Source organism: Aquila chrysaetos, chromosome Z, assembly GCF_900496995.4.
Source record: "Aquila chrysaetos chrysaetos chromosome Z, bAquChr1.4, whole genome shotgun sequence".
Classification (NCBI taxonomy): domain Eukaryota; kingdom Metazoa; phylum Chordata; class Aves; order Accipitriformes; family Accipitridae; genus Aquila; species Aquila chrysaetos.
Window position 1 is genome coordinate 49,192,538 of NC_044030.1, and position 23,887 is coordinate 49,216,424.

At 39.6% G+C, this 23,887-nt stretch overlaps 1 protein-coding gene across 5 annotated transcripts in view; it reads left to right on the forward strand.

Annotated features, from left to right (window-relative positions):
- The window catches only part of PIP5K1B (phosphatidylinositol-4-phosphate 5-kinase type 1 beta), a 121,068-nt gene that overhangs the window by 94,219 nt on the left and 2,962 nt on the right, over positions 1–23,887 (forward strand). For all 5 annotated transcript variants that reach the window (XM_030003492.1, XM_041120606.1, XM_030003494.2 and 2 more), the window contains exon 15: positions 12,534–12,651. In XM_030003492.1, coding sequence (XP_029859352.1) covers positions 12,534–12,651 — 118 coding nt within the window. The remainder of the gene's footprint in view (positions 1–12,533; positions 12,652–23,887) is intronic.

Sequence of the window (23,887 nt, forward strand, 5' to 3'; positions counted from 1 at the left end):
GTTATTTTAAAAGCAATCTTGAGGCAGTAGGATTTTACCTCCTATTAAAATTTGATCAACTGCATTTTCATAAGAAGTAAAATGACTTGCAGAGTTACTTGGTCAAAGTGATATTTGCAGTTTCCATTTTCATTAAGTTGAAATAAATCTCACTTCCATAGGTCTGATGTTTTGCTATAAAAATTTGGAAAGAGGTATGGTTTGGGGTGTAACAAAGGTGATGTTTTAATTACAGAACCATCTATAATTTGGAACATTGTCCCAAAATGCATCTACACAAGCTTTAGGAAATAAAATTACTCATGAGTACGCATTAGGAGAAATAGAGCTCCTTCAATTCAACTTCTGCAGTCTTGTCCAGTTTGTGAAAAAGATAGCTGTAGGACTTCAGTATTCCATGATCCTTTACCAAGTTTTAGCTTTGCTAGAAATAATGATATAGAGTACTGGCTTTTTTTATTTGCTTTAAGCATCAAATAAAACTACAGAACTACTTTGCATTAGCATCAGCCAGCAAAGGATAACTGCAGAGTTGTCTGGATAAAGAGTTCAGATTTACTGCAATTAAAACATTTCACATACTCTTTACTCTCAATAAATTAATTGTAGAGAAAAGCTATGAGTAAGTCCATGATATTTTCCTGTAAAGATATTCCAAAATGATTCTAAAATGAATAAGGTTTTTAGCAGATCTAGACTTTGTATGCTTAGACTTGTCTACTCTCCAGTTGTACTTCAGTCAGTGAAATAACCTAAAATGTTGTCAGTTACATGATTACTCTGCACATCATTAACTTACAAAATCAGATTGGAACTGTAGGGTCTCCAGTCCTGGTTCGCATGCTTTCAATTCATAAGTACAACAGGACACGTTTTCTAACACAGCAAGCCTTGCACCAGCATTCATAGGTGTGTGGTTCTCTACAAGTCTTGTGTCAAAACAAAAGACCTTGCCTCATAATCAAGCGATCTGCCATGGAGGCTGACCAACTAACATCCTTGCTAGTCTAGATGTATCCTCTTCAGCTAGGGCTTGGTGGCAATTTTTTCTCCTGACCAAGTACTAGTTCATGTCACAATCTCAGTACGTACGATTCACAAGGATTAGCTTCCCTGTCGTAGCTAGCAGCTTTCTTTTAGGATTTAAGAAAGCTGCTAAGCATGCTCAATATTAAACTAATTTCCCCAAAATGATTCTGGGCACTTGCACTTTTGTACCCACCTCTGCTTTCTGCAGCAGTGTCGGGAGGTCCTTCCTTCTTCATGGCACTAAATAATATATCCTGCTGAAGTTTTATTTATGGTTTTATGGTACATTGGAGGAACTTCAGTCCTCCCATGAAAAAAGCTGGCAGAGAAATAAACCCACCAAAAAAACCATGCTGCAATGAGTTGTAGATATCTTAGATTTTTCTCACTGGAGTTCTGCTTTTGAGTATTACAAAATGTTGTGATGCAGGACTCATCACTTTGCCATTTGTCTGATAAACAGAAAGCCTGGAGCAGTCTTTGAAACAAAGCCTGAATGAATGATTTGTTGACAAATGTGAGCCTGCTTTCAGTCTTTAAATATGTAATTGACTATGACATTCTGCTTCAAGTTATTTAATAGAATTACATTTTGGCATCTTCGTCACACTTCTTCCTCCTCCTCCTTCAAAGTGTCTTGGCACAAAGTAGAGAGTACACGAATTTCCTTGTAACCAGTCAGAAATCCCTCATCTAGGGTAATAAAGGGAGATAATCCTATGTGCACAGTAATAATAACAGTATCTGTACAACTCCTTGACTCCTCTTAACACTAATGAGCAGTATGTGCCCATACCAGTGAGAAGGCAGATGCCATTATTTGCCTTATTAAAAAGAGAGTAGTAATACTTTTGGATACCTTGAAGCACATGACATATTTTTAGCTTTGTTTTTTTGGAATTACCCTCTGTTTCTATCAACCATGAATGTAATCATTCTCCAAGGAGAGGGAAATGGCATTTTGTAGGAGAAAGGATCTTAGCACCATCTCTCCTTAAGGGTGCTCAGCACTCGTGGTAGGAAGTGAGGAACTGCCGCTAACGTGGTTAAGCAGATATAGAGGTGACCTGCTGAGCCAGAGCCACCTCCTGAGGCTGTATCAGGTGAGGAAGGTTTATGCAGACCTGCCTTGGTAAGGATTGGAACTAGCATAACTAATTGGTAGATAATGCAGAGCAGCATTTAGGGACTTGTAATTAAAGCAAAAGAGACTGAGCAGCAGTTATAAACATACAGCTTATTAGGAGTGTTTTTCCAGAGTGCTGGCTGATTATTTTCCACCAAGTTTTCCCTCAGTCCTTGAAGAACTAGAGGAAACTCAAGGTGTTATGCAGGCAGTGTGAGGAGGAAATGGTAAAAGTAGTGAATGAAGGAGTAGTGGGGAGGGGCAAATGGCTGTATTTTTCAGCATAAAAGGAACTTTATCTAAAAAAGGGAAGTAAAAAGGAAAAAATGGACAAACGTGACATATGTTATTCAGCCAATGTAGGCTCTCTTGTTTTTGAGAAGACAGCTGGTTTCTGTTCTATGGAGCTGTTTCTCAGTCAAGTGGTTCTGTCATAAGCAATGTCAAGTACTCATTTAGTAAGAGAACAGAATTGACAATTTATTGCTTCTATTAAAATTTTCAAAGATTTTCCACTCTCAAGTAGCTTTATATATAGTGCAGATATTTTAGTACCTAAAAGGTCTGTTTTCCACTAGAATATATGTTCAATTTTGAGTCCAAATACACTCCTTTGAAAGGGTTTATTTGCTTTATCTTAGGAAATGTAATACTTAGATATTATATCAGGGATTATTTTTATAGGAGAAGTGATAACAGATTTTTTTGCCCTCCAGGTAAAGTTTTCCTAATAAGTACTAATTAATTCAATTAAAGGTGACAAATCTAAATGTCCTGAGCAGCATGACTGTTGTGTCAGTTGACATTGCTTTTACAATTGCAAAGAACTGAAGGAGGTTAATGCCTTTACAGGTGCTTCTGGAAATGTTTTAAACTGGAGTTCCAAGATACAACAGAAAGTCTCTTTCCAGTGTATTTTTAAGCAGGTCTCATGGCTTCCAGTCACAAACCCAAACAAAATCCCATGATGTGTAAAGGGGTACTTCATCTCTGTCTTCAGAGCAATGCCAAGATACTGCAGATTATATAAGGAGGATGGCTGAATTCTTCTGACACATTTGAGCCTAGGAAAATCTATATGAAATCTAATTCTTGTTTATCTTTATGCTTTCTGTACCTCCTTTCTATAAGATTTGTATGTTGTATGGACTTCTGCCTTCTCTGTCCTCTTCTTTCTGCTTTTCTGTAGATTTTTCAATTGTTTGTTTACCTTACCTTTGCATTGCTGGTTTTTGGTGCAGACCACTTGAAATTTTGAGGGGTTGTGTGTTTTTTTTTCCTCTTACACAGTCAAAACTTCCTGAAACATCCAAACTTTGAAATGAAATGTCCCATGACTTTACATTCTATCAAACAACCTTGTCAAAGGCAGCTTAGAAAATGAAAGTAAAATCTTCTGCTGTTTTTTCAGTGGAAGGGATTTGTAGGTATTAGTTTTCCTGTTGTAAGGATTACTTAATCACACCTTTCGCCAGCCTGGTTTTCTATGTAAACAAACTTTTTTGTGTTAAGTTTAAATGTTCTGTCTGTCCACCCACCACCCTTAGCTTCTGAAGCTTAGACAAATTTGTCTGAATCTGATTTGAAGTGGATTAAATTCATGCAAGCTTCATGAAAATAAGCAGCTAGGTGGAAGAAGAAGATTTGAATGCTCCAATGCTAGGAACAGGTGCACTGGGACACTGGGGAAATCCCCATGGGAGAAAAAGAAAATTTGACTATAATTGAAGCAACATGTACTTGTGGCTTAAAGAAAAACAAGGCTTTCCCAGTTCTCCTGTGATAGAATTACTTTTGATTCTTTTTTTTCTTTTTTAATTAAGAACCGAGATAAAATAGACTACTTTAGCAAGAGGAGGGCACAGCACCATTGAGCACACTCGTGTCTGATCATTACTGAATGGGAGAAAGTAACTGTAAAAATGAGGGGTTTTTGCTTGGCTTTTCTTCTTTTTCAATCTAAAAATTAAGGATGAGAACTCAGTCCACTGTTGAAATTGTACAAAACCTCTGTTCCACTGAAGTGTTCTTTCTGATACACGGTGTATATAGGGATTTCTCTTGTTCTCTCCTGTGCTCCACCCTGCCAATTTGTCTTTGCCTTACCAGAAGTTTGCATTAAAGCTGGCAATCAGTGTAGCTAGGATGATGCTGTTTCAGAAATTTGATCTTTTAGTTACCAACTGCTGACAGCATGTGCATTGCTGTTAAGAGATTAATTATGAGATTTTTTTTTTTTTTACTCTTTTATGCAGAAGTTCCATGTTTTGAGTTTTTCTATGGTAGAAGCTATATTTCTTTGTATCCAAAAAGCTTTGTATGCTTTTAAGGTATACTGTCATTCTTTTTTTTTTTTCTTCCTATTATAGGATTATGGCTGTAGTAGTTAATAACATATCTAATACTAATGCATAATGTCTAAAAGTGTTCAGGGGTACTTAATCAAATAAACAATTTATGTTTATTTGCTTCTCCATTATGCTCTGTTGGAACAACAATACTGTGATAAGGTTAACAGAGCAAAGAACTTAGCAGAAAAGCAGACTGAAGAATACTGGTTTAAAGAGCATAACACTGCTACCTGCAGTCCTGAAGAAGCATCAAAAAAGCACTGTTGGACAAAAGACTAATATATATTTCATTTAATCTTACAGTTTGTTATTTTCTTAATGATATAGGCTGGCATTAGAAGAAAACAATGCCATCTAAGTGAACAGAATTCTCCCCTCTCCAGTGGTGTTGGAAGTTAATATCTGGGTTTATTGTAGTTGGTTTATGGAGTGTTTGTGGGAATAGAAGAGAGAATCTTTCTTGGCATATAAATGCTTGTCCTGGACACATATAAAAATATAAAATTTTAGTCTCTAGCTTCAAATGTGAAGAGTGAAGCAAATCTGGATGATGCAACTTTTTCATTGATTTACTAAGGCATGTCTAACTTTCAATGGTTTAAGCCTCATACATATACCTAGTATGATGATCTCTATCTTGTGGAGTTCATAGTCTTAAGAAAGTTTAGCCTGAAATTTGCTTTACTGGCTTTTCACTGAAGTCTAGGTTGTCATATGACTTACTTTCATAGCCAGAGGAATATTGAGTAATCCTGGAATTCAGTGTAAATGGTTAAGGATTGTCAGTCCTTAGTATCAGCTACCAAGTAGTTAGCATCAGTACCAAGGGATCAGTGAGGCATCTAGGTTTCATGAAAAAGAAATACAGTTCCTTCTCCATTTAAAGTTTTCTGAGCCATTTACACTTAATCTTTTAGTCATTGAGATATTAGAGAATGCTTAATAATGTATAAGTCTGGAAAAAATTAATTTAGTGTGTGTGGTTATAATGCTGCTCTACTGATGTATTATTTAAGCGTGAGACTTCTCTTAATATATTAAGTATTTTCTTTGTGTAGGTATTTAGATTCAATATTAAATACCATATGGCAAGTAAAAATTCAGAACAGACATTAGCTCCAGCAAAGCAAGGAGAGCTGACTGATTCTCAGATGTAAACTATTTGCTTGCCCACTGATATTCTGAGGCTTGTGTATAAAATAAAGGCTAGAAACTCTACACAGAAATTATTAGTAACTGTGCAAAACTAGAGACTTCATATTTTGCCATAGTCTATTTGCCCTTGTTGGACATTCTGAGAAATTTTCAATAATTTAGCTGTGAAGTGTGGCAAGAAAGCAGTAACAAAGATATTTTTTTAGAAGACCTAGCAGGAGTATTTCTGTAGTGAAAGTTGGTAAGATAGGCAAGTATTTTGTAAAGCAGAGGTTCTGTCCCTGGAGCGGATCAGTGCTGTCCCGAAAGGCAAAGGTCAGTGTCCCTGGCAATGGAAGAAGGACCTAACAAAGACTAAAGGACTAGTCCTGTGAACAGAAGTTCCTCAGTCTGCTTTGAGCAAGTGATCCTGTGTGGTGTTTTGTTATTAGTGACCCTTTAATTTCACCTGTTCCTGCTGTAAGCCTAGAGATATATATTGATATGTAAAGGTACATAATTTTTTCAGAAAAGTAGCCTCTGTCATTTCATAGATGACTACATTTCCTGTTACAAAAGTTCATCCTCTCAAAACATCTCTAGAAAGAGTACTACCACTATGTAACTCAACAGGGTATTAAGGAAACATAATAATTAATAGAAGAGAGAGCAGTAAATAAATATAGTACCCTGTTTACATCATACCTGTTTTAATTTATTTTTTGCTCAAAGGCACTGTCTAGAAGTTTCTGATAAAAGTTTTGGTGAATAACAAGAGATGTTACCCCCTGCTTTTGAGTCTTTCCTCAGTTCTAGTGCTATATAGGTAGGCAGCTTCAAGGCATAGTGAGAAGACTTTGCTCTGTTCCAAGGTTTATTTCACTTTCATGACGGAGGGACCCTTCTTTTGGTAAAACGTTCACAGGGTGCTCTACCCTTTCAGAAAAACAAAAACCTGAAAAATTGATGTTCTGTTTGCGGTAGGCCAATGTAGATCTGAGGTTCTGGTGGTACTTGTGACATTACCTGACCTATCATCAGGTAATTGGGATTAACAGTTATTAGGGAACAGACATTGGTAGCCCTGTGGAAGGAATATTAGCTCAAGAATGTGTCCTTCATCAGCAAATATGTATATATGACTTTTTTATGGATTTTTTTTTTAATCTCACTGTTTTAAGTGTAAAACCAGCACTATATATCTGAAAGCAGTGAGCTTTCCCAGGATTTGCACCGAATTGCAGTATCATGAAATATACAATATTGCTTCACACTTTGGTTCTCTGTAGTATCTTCCCTTGAGATGTACTACCATATCATAAGCCAGTCTGCAGAATTACTATAAGCTTCATCAACATCATTTTACAGAGTGAGTTATCATTTTCATGTTTCCTAATTTGATGGGATCCTTTGTGTCCTTATGCTGGATGAAGAGTGACATAATTTGTCATTGCAGTCTAAACGGTGTTGTGTTGGGTTTTTTTTCCTTTTTGGTACCTTTTAAAAGCAGCCCCTTATGTTGCTGTGAGCTTTCTTGTGAAGATCTCTGCATATGTACTGAAGTAGGAATGCCTCTGTCTGTGCTTACTAAATTAATTGGATCTAATCCCATTCAGCTGTTGATGCCCTGTTTGTAGCACTTTTTGTTGTAATTTGTTTTAGTAGAGCCCTAAAAAGTTCGTAAGTGTTTTCCTTCATAGAAAAAAGAAGTTTTATAAATTATTTAGCCAATGTTTCTGGAAACAACTTAGTTGTTGATAAGTAGAAAGAAAACCTATACTTTTTTTTAACTTGAAGTTTAAATTTCTTGTTCAGTTAAATACACAGATGTGCATGTGAAACTCCAATGGTAATAGTAGTTATTTCATACAGAAGCAAATGTTTCCTGGTCCGAATTTGTCCCTCTGCATGCTGCTTTTCATATTCCCTACTCATCTTTTCAAGACTAATTTCATTACTTTAATTTTTTCTAGTGAGGAGGATCCAGAGCAGCTTCTCAGAACAGACTTCAAGTGTAGATGCCTCCAAGGGCTGATACACATTGATGTGTACCTCTCAGAGGATTTGGCTATTATTACTCAGTATTTTGTAATCTAGACTGAGTTCCTAAATTCTGATTGCTTACACCATCTCTTTTCAACTACATACATATGTCAGGTACAAAAATGACAGGTCTCGTGATTTTAATTGGCACCTGCAAAGGTGTATAAGTTTGTTGACTGTCTTGAAATCGATGTGCTTACTGTGGCGTTTACTGATTCGTATGTCATGGTTTGTCATTAGTGTGAGTGTAGTAGCACAGACTCACTGTCAGACTCCTTCACTTGAAGCAGCATTTAGAAGATCAGTCATATCTATTGTTTTCTCAGGTCTGTAGTTTTGATGTTTGTCAACAGTGTTAGTGAAATATTACAAAGTACTTTTACTATGTTTGACCTACTTTCCTTTTTTTTTTTCAGACACACATGTAATTTATAAAAATGAAATGCAAGGTTGGGTTTTAGAAGTGATATGTTTCTACACTGTAAACATTAGGCTAATTAATTCATTTAGTTCAACAGGTTGACAAATACCTGTTGTGCCTGTTCACATTTATATGTATGCAGGACAGATTTTCTGCAACAGTTGGTATTGAATTGTACCTTAGAACAATAGTTTTACTGCTCATTTATCCTACAACATGTTTTTCTGACTAACTATATGCATTGCACATATAACCATATGCAATGAGCTGATAATTTTTTCAAAAGCTTATATGAGAGTTTTCAAACACATTGGACATTGCAAATGTGCTGCTATTTAGAGGATCAATATTCTGTGGCATATGCTACAGGAAAGCATATTTGACATCCAAAGATAGACATCAAAGCCTATTTTCATTACAACTCTTCACAATGGGGGTGATGCAGTGGCTCATTTGAATTCATGGTTGTTGTATTTTGGCACTATCTGAGAGAAGCTGATAATTATAGTCCTACAAGAGGTGATCTTCACACTGCAGGAGAAAAAAAACCCAAACAACTAAAACCAAAATACAGCTCAAACTTCTGATTCGGTCAGTTGTTACTACCTGGCACTTTCTGCCATTCTTCAAAGGCTGTGCAATGACTTGGAAAGGAGTCTAAAGAGTTCTACCTGTCCTGCAGGCTGCCTTGCAAGTAGACAAATTATGGTGAGGCATATTTGTTTCTCCATGAAGAAAACAGAAGTCTTTTATTTCTAAAACTGTCACTTTAGTTTAGTATAAATAAAATAGAAGGACAGAAATAGTAATTAAAATTCGGGAGGGTTTGAAGGACACCAGTGGTGGTGGTGGTGGTGGTGGTGGTGACGGTGGTGTTATTATTATAATAGATAATCCTGCCAGGTTATGCTAGTTTCTTGACAAAGTATAATGTTTTTCCTTTATTTCTTGGAAGCTTCATAGGATTTTACATGTATCAACCTCAGATTAAAATGTGTAAAAGTTATGCTGTTCTACAAATCTGCAGAAAATCAGTCTAATTTAATTGTTCCTACTGAAGATCTTGTGCCCAACACCCCATTTTTCATATTTGCAAGTAACTATCCCTAACTATAACTTTTTAAGCTAATTTGAGTGAGGATTTTTTTGCATCTCCTGTCCAAAAGAGCATTTTAGAAGGACTTCAGAAAATGAAGGTTTTATTTTATTTTCTTCTCCAGAGGAAAAGAACTTGAGCCTCGTTTTTTATTAAATATGTTGAAGTGTGCTGATATAGAAGGTCAAAGTATGGCTTTTCTCCTCACTTCAGCATAAGGACAAAACACTTAGTGCTTCTTAAAATAGGATCCACATTAACACTAAGGATGAGGCCTTAAAAAAAAAAAGCTTCTTGCTTTTTCCCCTTTTCATACAAAAATTGGAAATCTTGTACTTATGCATAGCTTCATGTAGTTCATAGTCACTTTGCCAGTTGGGATGCATGTTCTTCATGCTGTCATTGCAAGGCAAGTACAACAAACAAAATGATTGTTGTATTCTGCCATGAAAATGATTTCTAACTAAGCACCTGTAACTAAGAAGGTGTTATTACATTACTGCACAAAAGCACTATACTGCAGTTGCAGTTCAGCTCCTGGCAAAAGCAGTTGCTTTCATACTGATACCAGCATGAGCTCCAGATGGAAATTAACATGGCAGTGACTTGGAATTTCCACTTTCTCGTTTATACACCTTACAGATTATCTTCCCAAAGTGGATAGTGCATGTTCTTTTAAATAGAGAAAAACCTCCAGTTATGAGCTTAAGATATATGAAAGAAAGCCCTGTCTTGCAACAGTTTTCCTACACTTCTCCTTTTTATAAACAATTCTTCATGCAGAAGATGAATTTTCCTTACTTGCAGAGTTTGTCTGTAGTTATTCAGTGGGAAAGTCACAGCAGCAAGGAAATTGCTATCTGCAAATAAGTTGTGGATCTTTGATTGTAAGAAAAAAGGTGGACTGACATCTGTGTTGTTTCATTCTCTTCTTTCATATCTGATTTTGTTCAAGGGACTTCAGTCACTGCTGGTTTTCTGTGTGTAAGATTACTATATCTTTGTACTTCTGCCCCTTTTCTCCCTTTTCTTTCTGTATGTTAATATATATATAGTATATGAATTGTTTCTGCATATTAAATCTCTTTTTTAGGTAGTTAACTACTAAACAACCAAATTGTGACATTTGTAGGAGCTTCTCTTTGACTTCTCTTAACATGGTGGTTTTGTTTCAACCCTCATTTTCTGCCTGACTGTATTGTGTATTTCTGTAACAGGTAGGGAAAAAAAGAAAAAAGAGGCACACTCCAAAGGGGAGATGGCACTGTCTTTATTCTATGTTATAGGTAAAACCAGTAGTTTAACAAACGTAAGACCGAGTGCTGAACTCACATTGCTATTGTTTGCTGTCCACAGCAGGCTGTGAAGGAACATAAATTATGATTTAACAAACTAAAAGCAAAAGAAATGCACTGCCTTCTAATGGAAAAGTAGAGAAGAGAGGAGGAGAAGTGTCACAGTAAGCCAGTGAATTAAACTGAAATAACAGGAGCACTAGGTCTTAGTCTTCTGATACATGAAGGATATAAAATAAAATGCCACTGGTGTGAATTGCAGAATCCTCACCTTGTCCTGAGTACAGGTTCCAGGGGTTTTCTGGAAGGGAAAGAAGTTAAAAATAGCAGCAGTAAAGGTGGCAGTGATGTGGCCTGATATGTATATGAAAGGAATAACTATTTCAATTTTTTTTTGCTTTTAAACCTAACCTTATGCAGGACTGAAAGCCAGGTATACACCACAGCCTGCCTGACTTGCTTTACAGTTAGTAATGCAGAGCACTGTTTTCCAGAAGGAAGGGTTGACCAGTAGTTTTGCATATTTTTATAGCAGTAGTAGCTGCTCACTGCACATTCATCTGATGTCACTGGTTTTCATATGTGGGCCTTTGCACATCCAGAGGCCTGAACTGTGCAACAGCGAAGCTCAAAATTCTGCAAGCAAAACTGACTCTCTCCACCCTGCCTCCCGTTTTGCCAAGGGTCATTTCTTCCATGCCAGCACTTATTTGGTGGGAGATGATAAAACACAGTCCAGCATTTGGCAACAGCCCATTTTTTCCTTTCCTATCTGCCCTCCCCCCTTCAGTAAAATGAAGGATTGGCAGAAAACTGATGTGACTGAAATGTTGCTCAATAGACTACAAGGAACAGGTGTAAGAAAAATGCTACTATGTCAGTGGGAGCTGGGTCACGCTCAGGACAAAAGAAATAGTCTTGCTATTGAAAAGATGCCTGATATGCTATATAATAAAAGGAACATTATAATGTGGCAAAGGTAATGCTGTGCACTTAATACCAGTATGACATGAGGGTGACTGATGATTCATTATTTTGTTGAGCATTTGAATTTGTTTTCTACTTTGCATGCTAGCTTTGCCCTTTCTGAAATTATACCCCATCTGAAACACACTTAAACTACAAAGTACTGCAAAGGGAGGTGGAAATTAGTAATTTCTGGACTGATGGCTGTAACCATGTTTTCATGCCGAGTTATAATTCAGAATTGTTTGCTTTTCACCTTGCGTGTAAATAGATAAGAACTTTTAAAATACATCTCTGCAAAACTGACAGTTGAGTTTTCAAGGCAGCCTGGAGTCTATTAGTTTCTGGCAGCTAGTGAGGACAGGGGATAATGGGCACCTAACTCACCTTTGAGAGTTTCAGCTTTGTGGTTCCAAGTGTGTTTACAAAACAAAATAAGATTCCTGTCCAGATGCATTTGCAGCTTCACATTCTTTCTGGATAGCAGAGAACAGAAAATCATATCTATGAATGAAATAATAGAGTGCGCCTGCTCTGTAAATACCACTTTGTTGCAGAGCTGTACTAATTACAGTACACTCTTGTTCTTCTCCCACTTTCCCTTCTGAACTGTTGGCTGCAAGTGATCCTGTATCTGCATGAGAAAGTCCAATGCTACTGTGCCTAATTACTGAATCTTTTTTCCCTATTTTGAATTAAGAAACGCTGCCAAAATTTACACCATGTGTAATGTGGAAGTAATTTATTTTGAAATTAATGAAATTATCCCACATTTACTGTGACACAGTTTCATTCTTTAAATAAATATTAGAGTTCAGGAACAGTATTACTTCCTGATAAAATTTTAGTTAATGCAAAAATAGAAATTGTGCTTTGTGTACATTAGTCAAATATGAGCTGCCAATTATCTAGCCATTGTCAACACACCTGTATTTGTCCATTTACATTCCCTCTTTTCAAGTATTTGAAGCTTTTGCATTTAAGAGAGAAACATATTTTAAAATTTTCAGCTATGACTGAGCTCTCTGTAACTTGTATTTTTGGTTAACTGTAGTCTCCCTTCTCTTTGCAGTAAAGGGTTGCCTTCAAGTTCGACATTCACTTTAGAGGACAGTGCCATCTATTTGACTTCAGAACAGAGCACACTGGAAATGGAAAATGATAATGCTTCAGTTTTGGATGTCTACTTAGTAAGTTGTCAAACTCTTTCAGATGGGTTTTTCCCCTGTAATTCCTTTGCCTCAGGCTCAGTAAGTGACTAAAATACATGCTTAACTTCAAGATCCAGAGGTTCATTGAGGTATTTCTTGTATGAGACATACGCTTAAGTACCTTGCCAAAGCAAATCCTTAAAGAATCTATGTGCCTATTAACTATTGTGTTAATAGTGAAGTATGCCAAAATGCCTTTCAGTTTTTCTCTAATGGTAGGGGTTTTCTTCCTATTTCTATAGGAGAAAAGAAAAAAAAAAAAAAAGAAAAATCTTTCCTCTTCATGTTGAGTATTCCACAATGTAGAAATTAAATTTTCTCAGAAAGTTTTGTGTTTACATCAGTGATTTTGAAGCCAGTGAAGTAGAGCTCAATATGAAGCACATTAACGGCTCCCCTTTTTGCTCTGAAGGGTTGTCCAGTTGCAGTGGCTGGAATATGATTAAAAATGTATCTTTTCCTTGCTGTGTTGGTTCCTAGTGAGCAGTTTATCTGACTGCTGAAAGATAAGCTCAAGTCTACATCTTTGGTTGTCTTCATATCACCTGTGTCTTGGTATCTACAGCTCACATTCCACAGACATAAAGGCAGGAGGCACCCAGCTCCAGTTCCAATTGAGTGAAGTTTTGTGCATCTAACCCTTTTAGGCTGTTTTGAAAATCTCAGTGTAAACATAGGAGGGAGGTATGTTAAGCTTGGCTTTTTTTCCAAAGGTTTGTTTTCCTAAAGCACAAATTAAACTAGGTATTATCCTAGTAATATTTTCCCTCTATTTTCATAAATAAATGTCTGGTTTTGTGGCAAGAATTGTACTAGAGAGGAAGCGTCAAAAGGAAAGTCTGTTCATTAGGTTTCTAATAAATGTTTCACACAGGCATGGTTGGTTCCTTTTTAGGTAAAGTTCACTGCATTCTTTATTTTTCTTATCTTTAGAGTTTCCTGATTTTTGTCTTTAGAGATCCAGAATATCATAGTATCACAGAACAGCCCAGATTGGAAGGAACCTCGAGAGTTCATCTGGTCCAACCTTTTGTGGGAAAGGGAGTCTAGACAAGATTATCTAGCACCCTGTCCCATCACATCTTGAAAACCTCCAGTGATGGAGACTCTACCACATCCCTGCAGAGGTTGTTCCAGTGCTGATTGTTTGTCCTGAAGAAATTTTTCTTGTGTGGAGATGAAATGTGTTTGTCACATGTTTGTGTCTGATCCCCATGCTGTTTCTCGGTAGGCTGTACTACTGCTTTTTTTTTCTTCTGTTTAGCCAGCAGCACTTGAGTATATACAATATCCACTTAATAGCTACCAATTTAATAGTCCAGCACACTTAGGGGAGCTGTTGTCTATCCTGTCTCCACTGAAACAAGACAGTAGCGTGTACCAGTGTCCAATTAGATGTAGAATTTACTTAGTTAACTGTGACCTCAAGTAGCCCATTAAATCAGCCTATTCCTGTAGGACTTGTGTTAATTGGGCTTGTTGCTGATATGATGTTGACATGAATCGTCTGTTAAGAGGGACTCACAAATCCTGAAGTGTCATGGGAAATGGACAAATGAGTAATCACATGCAGCCTAACCTTGCTAGCAGATTGGCTGACTGAGTGAATTGTGCTTTAAACTAACAAACTTGGGGCGTAGGATCCAGAGCTGTGACGCCTGCATGTTCCTAAGCAACAGGGTGGATGAGCACACCTACTAGAGTAGTGGGGAATGCTCCCTAACCCTTTACAAAGGCAAGAACCCTAAGTCCAGCCACCTCAAGTGCATGTATATCAACACACGTAGTCTGGGCAGCAAAGAACTGGAGCTCCATGCCCAGCCTGAGAGTTATGATGTGATAGGAATCGCAGAAACTTGGTGAGAAGACTCGCATGACTGGAAGACCACAGTGGATGACTACAAACTCTTTTGGAAAGATAGGAAGGGAAGTAGAGGAGGTGGAGTTGCACGTCTTAAAAAAAGAGAAATTTGAGTCTATGGAGGGAAGCTATGGAGACCACAAAAGTTCTATCAAATGCCTTGGATCAAGATTAGATAGCTCATCACCAAGGAGGATCTTATGTTAGGTATCTGTTACTGACCTTCCTACCAGGAGGGTGAGGCTGACAAAACCTTCCTTTGGCTGCTCAGGGAAGTCTCAGGCCAACAGAACCTGGTCCTCATGGGTGACTTTGATTACCCAGATGTTTGTTGGGAGAAAAACAGCAGTGCACAAGTTGTCCATGAGATTCCTGCAATGGATTAAGACTGCTTCCTGATACAGGTGCTGGACATGCCAACTAGGAACAGCACATTGCTAGATTTACTGCTTACAAACTGAAAAGACATACTTGACAACATAACTACCAATTATAGCCTTAGATACAGCAGTTGCAACATTGTGGACTTTAAGATCCTGCTGAATAGACCGAAGGCCAGTAGTAGGACAAAGGCCTTGGATTTTAGAAGAGGCACCTACAATACACTCAGAGCCCAGATGCAAGGGATTCCATGGTAAGCATGCATGGAGCACAAAGGAGCTTGTGAGTGCTGGGAGTTTTTAAAGAACAGCATCCTGGAAGCACAAGAACAGTCCATCACCTACAGAGGGAAAGGAAGAAGGCAGAACAAGGGACCACCCGGGCTTAACAATGAGCTTTTGGACGTGCTTAAAAGCAAAAAGAAGTATACCAGCTATGGAAAGGTGCCCAAATACCCATTGAGGACTACAGGAACCTTGCTAGGGCATGCAGAGGAGCAGACAGGAAGGTTAAAACTCAGCTAGAACTGAAGTTGGCCAGAGATGTCAAGAAGAAGCAAGGGTTCTTCAGATACGTGAGCAGTTAAGCAGAAGCACAGGGAAGACCTAGGCCCATTACTAAACAGGGCAGGGAAATGAGTTACGAATAATGCTGACAAGGCAGAGGTTCTCAATGCCTTCTTTGCCTCTGTCTCTACTGGCATAGCTGGACCCCAGCTCACAGGATCAAGTAGGTATGACAATACACGTGTTGACCCACCAGTAGTGGCCCTCTGCAAGGGCTCAGCCTGCATAAATTGATGGGCCTGGAGGGAATCCACCCCAGGGTGTTAACAGAAGCGGCTGACGTTGCAAGACCACTGTCTGTTATCTTTGTAAAGTTGTGGTGATCAGGGGGCTTCCCTGATGACTGCAAGAGGGCAAATCTCATACCCATCTACAAGAATGGCCCAAAAGAGGACCCAGAAAACTACAGGCCCATTAGCCTTACTTCAGTCCTTGGGAAAGTGGCGGAACAAGTCCTCCTAGAAACTATTACAAACCAAATGAAGCAGGCGATTGGGAAAATCCAGTGCAGATTTACCAAAGGCAAATCATGCCAGGCTAACCTGATTACCTTCTACAACAAAATGACATCTCCTGTTGACATGGAGACAGCAGTGGATGTTGCTTACCTGGACTTCAGCAAAGCGTTCAACATTGTTTCCCACAGGCATCTCCTGGACAAATTGGCAAGATACAGACTGGCTGGGTGGTCTGCAAAATGGGCAGGAAATTGGCTCACAGGCTGCAATCAGAAGGTGATGATGAATGGTTTTTACTCAGGCTGACAGCCTGTCACAACCAGGGTCCCTCAGAGATCAATACTGGGCACCATGCTGTTCAACATCTTCATAAATGATCTGGGCAGTGGGACTGAAAGCACCCTGACCAAGTTTTCTGATGTCACTAAACTGGGTGGTGAGGTGGGCACGTCAGAAGGGAGAGCCATCTTTCAGAGAGACCTGGACAGGCTGGAAGAGTGTGCTAGCAAGAATTGCATGAAGTTTAACAAAGTCTTCAAAGTCCTCCATCTGGGACAACATAACCAAAGAGCCCAGCACAGGCTGTGTGGCTGGGGAGCAGCCTTGCTGAGAGTGACCTGAGGATCCTGGTGGACAACAAGCTGAACGTGAGTCAGCAGTGTGCTGCTGCAGCAACCAAGGCAAATTGGATCCTGAGCTGCATCCACAGGGACATTACTAGCAGAGATAGGGACATGATCATCCCACTTAGCACTTGTCAGGCCGCATGTAGAGTACTGTGTCCAGTCTGGGCCCCACAATTCAAAAAAAGATGTGGACAGACTGGAGAGGGGCCAAAGGAGGGCCACGAAGATGGTCAAAGACCTGGGAGAACCTGCTATATGAGGAAAGACTGAAGGAGTTAGGTCTTTTCAGCCTGTAGAAGAGAAGTTTCAGGAGGGACCTAATCACAGTTTTCCAGTACTTAAAGGGTGACTACAAAGAAGATGGAGTCTCTCTTCAGAAGCAGCAATGGGTACAAGTTGCATTGGGAGAGGTTTTATCTTGATATAAGAAAGAACTATTTTTACAGTGAGAACAATCAATCACTGGAACAACCTCCCCAGGGACATGGTAGAGACCTTATTGCTGGATGTTTTCAAGATGCAATGGCACAGGGTGCTAGATAATCTCACCTAGGCTCCCTTTCCTACGAAAGGTTGGACCACATGATCTCTTGAGGTCCCTTCCAACCTGGGCTGTTCTGTGGTTCTCTTGGCCACACTTAACAGAGAAATAATTTCTTGTTGATAACTTCTGAATTTGGTTTATAATATAACAATCTTGTTTATCACTAAAACTGTTCAGCACTGTAAAATGCTTTTTTTTAAAGTTTAAAGTGTATAGGGTGGACAGTGGAATGCTCTGAAAATCTAGTGACAGGCATAGGTAATACCATCTGTAAAGCTGTCCTTACGAGTTTCAGGTGTGATGGTGATCTCTTTAGTTAGTTTTCGGCTTGTAAAACATCTGTTACTCTTGTGTCTGGGAGACTGCAGTAAGTATATGAGTATTCCACTGATCAGTATCAACAGAAAAATAAATAAAACCCAATTCTGGACATTATATGAACAGCCAGTGTTTATTCCCCTGAGCAAAGGTCTGGAAGAATTATTAGGTCTTAAGCGGAGAGAATCATAGATGCTTTTTTGACCTACCAGCACCCTTTCTCTGCACCCTGTAAAATCCAAACGCAAAACGCAATAGTCAAGACAAGGTAGTGGTACATACCTCAAGTGTCTAGGTATGCAATGGCTGACAGCTTCAAGGAAATTGGATACTGTGGCTAAGCATGTTACTTCTTAAGTGGCAAAATCATCTTGAGAAATTACTGTCCCCACCTTCTTGATCCTGTCCCACACATTGTATTGATGCCTTCTTAACTATTTTGAGATTGCTGTGGAAGTGACCTGTAACTTAATCACATGTACACCTGTATGTATGCTGAGATGTTTGTGGAAGAACAAGTAGTAAGATACTGTTTTGTGCACTAATCTTTTACTTCCTAATGCCCCCCAATATCCTTCAGTGGACCCTGAAACAACAGTTAGCCTCTGGTCGGGAAAGTCTGATAGTAAAGGATCAGTGATGTGTGTTATCAGTTTGATTCACTGGTGCTGAGCAGAAGGCAGTTTTATTTTTATAGGAGGATGATTAAATGCAGGCTAGAAGGGAAAGATGCATGTTTTCGAGAACACCAGGAACAGGTCAGTCATTTCTAATGTATGTCTCAAAAATAAAGCAAATCAGGGATGTTTGCATTAGCTGATTTAAGCCACAGTTGAAAAGGTTACATGATACATTTTGACCTTTTAAAAGCATGAGGAGAAAATCTAGCTTTAAATGGCATTCCCAGATTTTCCTTTAATGCTGTAGTTAATAATTCTTGACTGCGTTTCTACTGCAAGGCAAGCTGCTGTAGTCTTACCTGCTAAGTATTATAATGAAAAATATCTTAACTTGCTTAATTTCAGTCACTCCACTAATCCTTTGGTGTCTTTGCCTCCTGCTTTGAAATGCTAAACTTCTTGGACAAACTTTAGTCCCCTAGTAAATTAAGAGCTATGAATTTTTGATCCCATGAATGTAAAAAAAAAAAAAAAAAAGACATTGTAGTAAAATAGATACTTAGAAGCAAAAGATGCAGTGGGAGATAAACAGAAGGTGTCCTGTACATAAGCCAGTAACAGAGAAGGTAACACTCTTCTATTTAGCACTTTGATGTAGAAATCCACAAAACAACAGAGTAAAACAGTGTTTCCTTCTTCCTCTGGAAATAAACTTAGTAGCTTTTTAAAATTCCCCTGAAGCCCTACTTATTGGTGTCACTTCAAGCACCGTCAGCTGATATATAAGCAGAAAAGCATTAAATGTTAGCAAACGCTATTGAACACAAAAGTCACGAGTAGTAAGGCTTAAGAGTTACTTTAATTGATTCACTGCAAGTAGGCTTGATTTCCTTCTCCAAGTGTTGGAGGAGCCAGCAAGGAGAGGTGTTATTCTGGACCTTGTTCTCACCAACAAGGAGGGGCTGGTGGGGAATGTGAAGCTCAAGGGTAGCCTTGGCTGCAGTGACCATGAAAAGGTGGAGTTCAAGACCCTGCACAAGGGCAGCGAGGAGGGCACACAGCAAGCTCGCTACCCTGGACTTCAGGAGAGCAGACTTTGACCTCTTCAGGGATCTGCTTGGTAGAGTACCGTGGGATAAAGCCCTGGAGGGAAGAGGGGCCCAAGGAAGCTGGTTAATATTCAAGCATCACGTCCTCCAAGCTCAAGAGCAATGCATCCCAACAAAGAGAAGGTCAGGCAAAAACGCCAGGAGGCCTGCATGGATGAACAAGGAGCTCCTGGACACACTCAAACACAAAAAGGAAGCCTACAGAGGGTGTAAGGAAGGACAGGTAGCCTGGGAGGAATACAGACAAATTGTCTGAGCAGCCAGGGATGAGGTTAGGAAAGCTAAAGCCCTAATAGAATTAAATCCGGCCAGGGAAGTCAAGGGGAAAAAAAAAGCTTTTATAGGTATGTCGGTGACAAAAGGAAGACTAGGGAAAATCTGAGCCCTCTCTGGAAGGAAACAGGAGACCTGGTTACCCGGGATGTGGAGAAGGCTGAGGTACTCAACAACTTTTTTGTCTCAGTCATCACTGGCAAGTGCTCCAGCCACACCACCCAAGACGCAGAAGGCAAAGGCAGGGACTGGGAGAATGAAGAACCACTCAGCGTAGAAGAAGATCAGGTTTGAGACCATCTAAGGAACCTGAGAGCACACAAGTCCATGGGACCTGATGAGATGCATCTGCGGGTTCTGAGGGAACTGGCGGATGAAGTGGCTAAGCCACTATCCATGATATATGAGAAGCTGTGGCACTCTGGTGAAGTTCCCACTGGCTGGAAAAGGGGAGACATAACCCCCATTTTTGAAAAGTGAAAAAAGGAATATCCAGGGAACTACAGGCTGGTCAGTCTCACCTCTGTGCCTGGCAAGATCATGGAGCAGATCCTCCTAGAAACTATGCTAAGGCACATGAAAAATAAGGAGGTGACTGGTGACAGCCAACACGGCTTCACTAAGGGCAAATCATGCCTGACAAATCTGGTGGCCTTCTACAATGGGGTTACAGAATTGGTGGATAAGGGAAGAGCAATTGAGGCCATCTACCTGGACATGTTCAAAGCATTTGACATTGTTCTGCACGACATCCTCGTCTCTAAATTGGAGAGAAAAGGATTTGATGGATGGACCAGTTGGTGGATAAGGAATTGGATGGATGGTTGTACTCAGAGAGTTGCAGTCAATGGCTTGATGTCCAAGTGAAGAGCAGTGACAAGTGGCGGTCCTCAGGGGTCAGTATTGGGACCGGCGCTGTTTAACATCTTTGTCGGTGACAAAGTTTGGATTGAGTGCACCCTCAGCAAGTTTGTCAACGACACCAAGCTCTGTGGTGCGGTCGACATGCTGGAGGGAAGGGATGCTATCCAGAGGGACCTTGACAGGCTTGAGAGGTGGGCCTGTGCGAACCTCATGAAGTTCAACAAGGCCAAGTGCAAGGTCCTGCAGATGGGTCGGGGCAATCCCAAGCACAAATACAGGCTGGGCAGAGAATGGATTGAGAGCAGCCCCGAGGAGAAGGACTTGGGGGTGTTGGTTGACGAGAAGCTCAGGATGACCTGGCAATGTGCACTTGCAGCCCAGAAAGCCAACCATATCCTAGGCTGCATCAAAAGAAGCGTGACCAGCAGGTCAAGGGAGGTGATTCTCCCCCTCTACTCTTCTCTCGTGAGACCCCACCTGGAGTACTGTGTCCAGCTCTGGGGCACTCAGCATAAGAAAGACATGGACCTGCTCAGGTGGGGCCAGAGGAGGGCCATGAAGATGATCAGAGGGCTGGAGCACCTTCCCTATGAAGACAGGCTGAGAGACTTGGGGCTGTTCAGCCTGGAGAAGAGAAGGGAGGCCTAAAGTACCTAAAGGGGGCCTAAGGGAAAAATGGGGATGAACTCTTTATCAGGGAGTGTAGCAATAGGACAAGGGGTAATGGCTTTAAACTGAAAGAGGGTGGTTTTATACTAGATATTAGGAAGAAATTCTTTACTGTGAGGGTGGTGAGGCACTGGAACAGGTTGCCCAGAGAGGTTGTGGATGCCCCATCCCTGGAAGTGTTCAAGGCCAGGTTGGATGGGGCTTTGAGCAACCTGGTCAAGTGGAAGGTGTCCTGCCCATGGCAGGAGGGTTGGAACTAGATGATCTGTAAGGTCGCTTCCAACCCAAACCATTCTGTGATTCTGTGATTCCTTTACAATTACAGTGGAACAAGAACCTGCACGTAAACAGCACAGTGACAAACTTTGAAGTTTGCTCCATTGTGATGCTGTACAACTTAAGTAATCTGCTGGTAAATATAGGATTTAAATAAATAAATATATGCCCCAACTATAGGATTTCATTAATGACGTATTTTGCTTGAAGACTACTTCTGTATATTTAACTGTAATGGAAGACTCTTAAGTAGTACAGAAATTGTTACGTGGAAATACATCAACAGGAAATGCCTCCTGTTGAAGGAAGGGCTCACAAAATTTGTATGTAATTTAGAAGTCACTACCAGTGAAGGTATGCTTGCAAAGGATTTATAAGGGCTTCAGTAAAATAAAAGAATGGAATAACTTTAGTAATGAGCAAGCCCAGCATATGTAGAGTCTGGTTAGTGTAGCTATGATTTGTGTCAGATGAATTGCATAGATAATATTATTACATTTAGAATTACTTATGCTATGGCTTATGTCCAAATGCCAATTTGATTGTAGGATTTTGAAGTCTTAAAACATCACTGGAGATTAAATTTGTGTTTCAAAGCTGCTGTAAATGCATAGATAAGCAGATTTACAAATATTGGTCTATAAAATCCCTGTTTAGAAACTGTCAAAACTGTCTGGCTCTTCTTACTCTTCGGTGCTCTTCCTATTTTCTTCTGTTCTCACTCCCATAGTTCTGTATTAAAGCCTGTCTCTTTGAGCATTTCCTAGTTCGTGTTGAAACCCTTCAGACTGCCAGGTTACTGTCTAACTCCTCATCTTTGCAGTTATTTTCTCTTACTAGTATTTTCACCCCTTCAGCTACTTTAATTTTAGCACCCTAAGCTGTCTCTCCTAGTATAAAAAACTTCTTTCAGAGAAGAAGATTTCCACCTGGCTCTGATTGAGTGAAGCATCCCAGTCAGATACAACTTTGGCTAGTGGATTGTACTTCCACCATAACTCCTTGATGAAGTGTTTATTTTTCATTCAGAAACATTTTGCTTCTCGGTCTTTCATATCATTTGATTCAATTCTAATCATGTTGTAGTTTTCTTCAGGGTGGTGTTGTGAACTAATAACAAGTGCGGCTGAAACTAAAGCAGTTCCCAGGCAGGATAGATGTAAAAACAAGCTAAAAAGTGTACAGTCACGTAGTGCTACTTACCTCAAATTTTGATATGTTGCTCTCTTTCTGGAGGCCTCAGTTTCTCTGCCTCACCATTTACTCTGAAGATACTGATGGAAAAACATGGTAGATGGAACATTAATTCTGGGAGTATGAGAAGGGAATTCAGGCCTTCTCACTCACAGACATCCTTTCTTTCCCTTGAGAGCAGAATAATCCCTAAAATGTTACGTGCGCATACTGGAACCAATCAAGCGCTCTTTCCTCAATGTAGAATCCTATTTAATTAGGGCTGAAGGGGGCAAACCTACTTGTTTAATGCAGTGCGGTAACAGCTCTTTTCCTCTGTTGTCTGTCTTATCCCTGTATCCATCCATGCATGATCTTAAAAAGGAGAGGGAAAAGAGGTCTGTGTTTCTCATAAAACTGAAACCTGGTGTGAGGTGAAACAACCACCAAGCACTTGAATGTAGTCTGGCAGAGGTGTTCTTGCAGAAGCAACGTTATGTAGGAAGCAACCTAACAGCAACATTCCAGTCAGCCTTGCATGAAAATCAGATACGGGAATTATGTGCTTGATTAGATTAAAAAGGTACCATTTCAGATTACAAGTAATACATTACCTGAGCAAACCAAGTGCTAAAATGCCAGCACGTATTGTCACTAAACTACATGTTCTCATGCCCGGGGCTTTTAATGCACCATATAAGGAAATCATCATCTCAAAAACAAATCCATGAAAAGAGAACTGGAGCACAAAAATGCTCCAACACAAGAGGCCTCAAGTAGGCTCAAACTTTGTAAATCCATTATATACCCAGTGTGAGACATCTGACAGTGATTACAGGAATGCATCCTATAGTCTCATTTGTCCATTATGTATAATTTCAGACCCAATTGCTATGGCCAAACTCAGTCTCTATCACAAAATAATGTTTCTTTTATCTGCAATCAAAGTAACCCCAAAAGTTATGCAGTGGTTACAGAGTTGCTTAGAGGATCATGTCCTGCACCTTGAAATAGATGGTGTTTTTTCTATAATAATATGCACAGAACTAGACTGTACCTTACGCAGAGATGAACATCTGAAAATCCCACCTCCTTAAAATGGCATCAGTAGCATGAACAGCATTTCTGTGACTGACTCACGCAGTTAGCAGTTGCTACAAGTTTCTGTCAGGTCTGTTTTCTCCAACTCTGTTAGCAAATTTTACTCATTTTTTTTCCATCGCTGATTGTCACAACCCATGCTGGACAGACCAGGGAGGGGTTGTAATGAGTTCAGAATACCCTCAGGCTAAATTAAGGTGAAGCGACACCAAACGATCAGTTAAACGTTTTATTTATGGCAGAAGCAACCTAAATCTGGAAGGCGTAATAGTAGGCAGTGTGGTTTCTATTGAAACGTCTACAAAGGTAAAGAGGAGAAAGAGAAGAAAAATAGAGGAAAACAAGAAAAGGGGAAAGAGAGAGATATTACCACCCT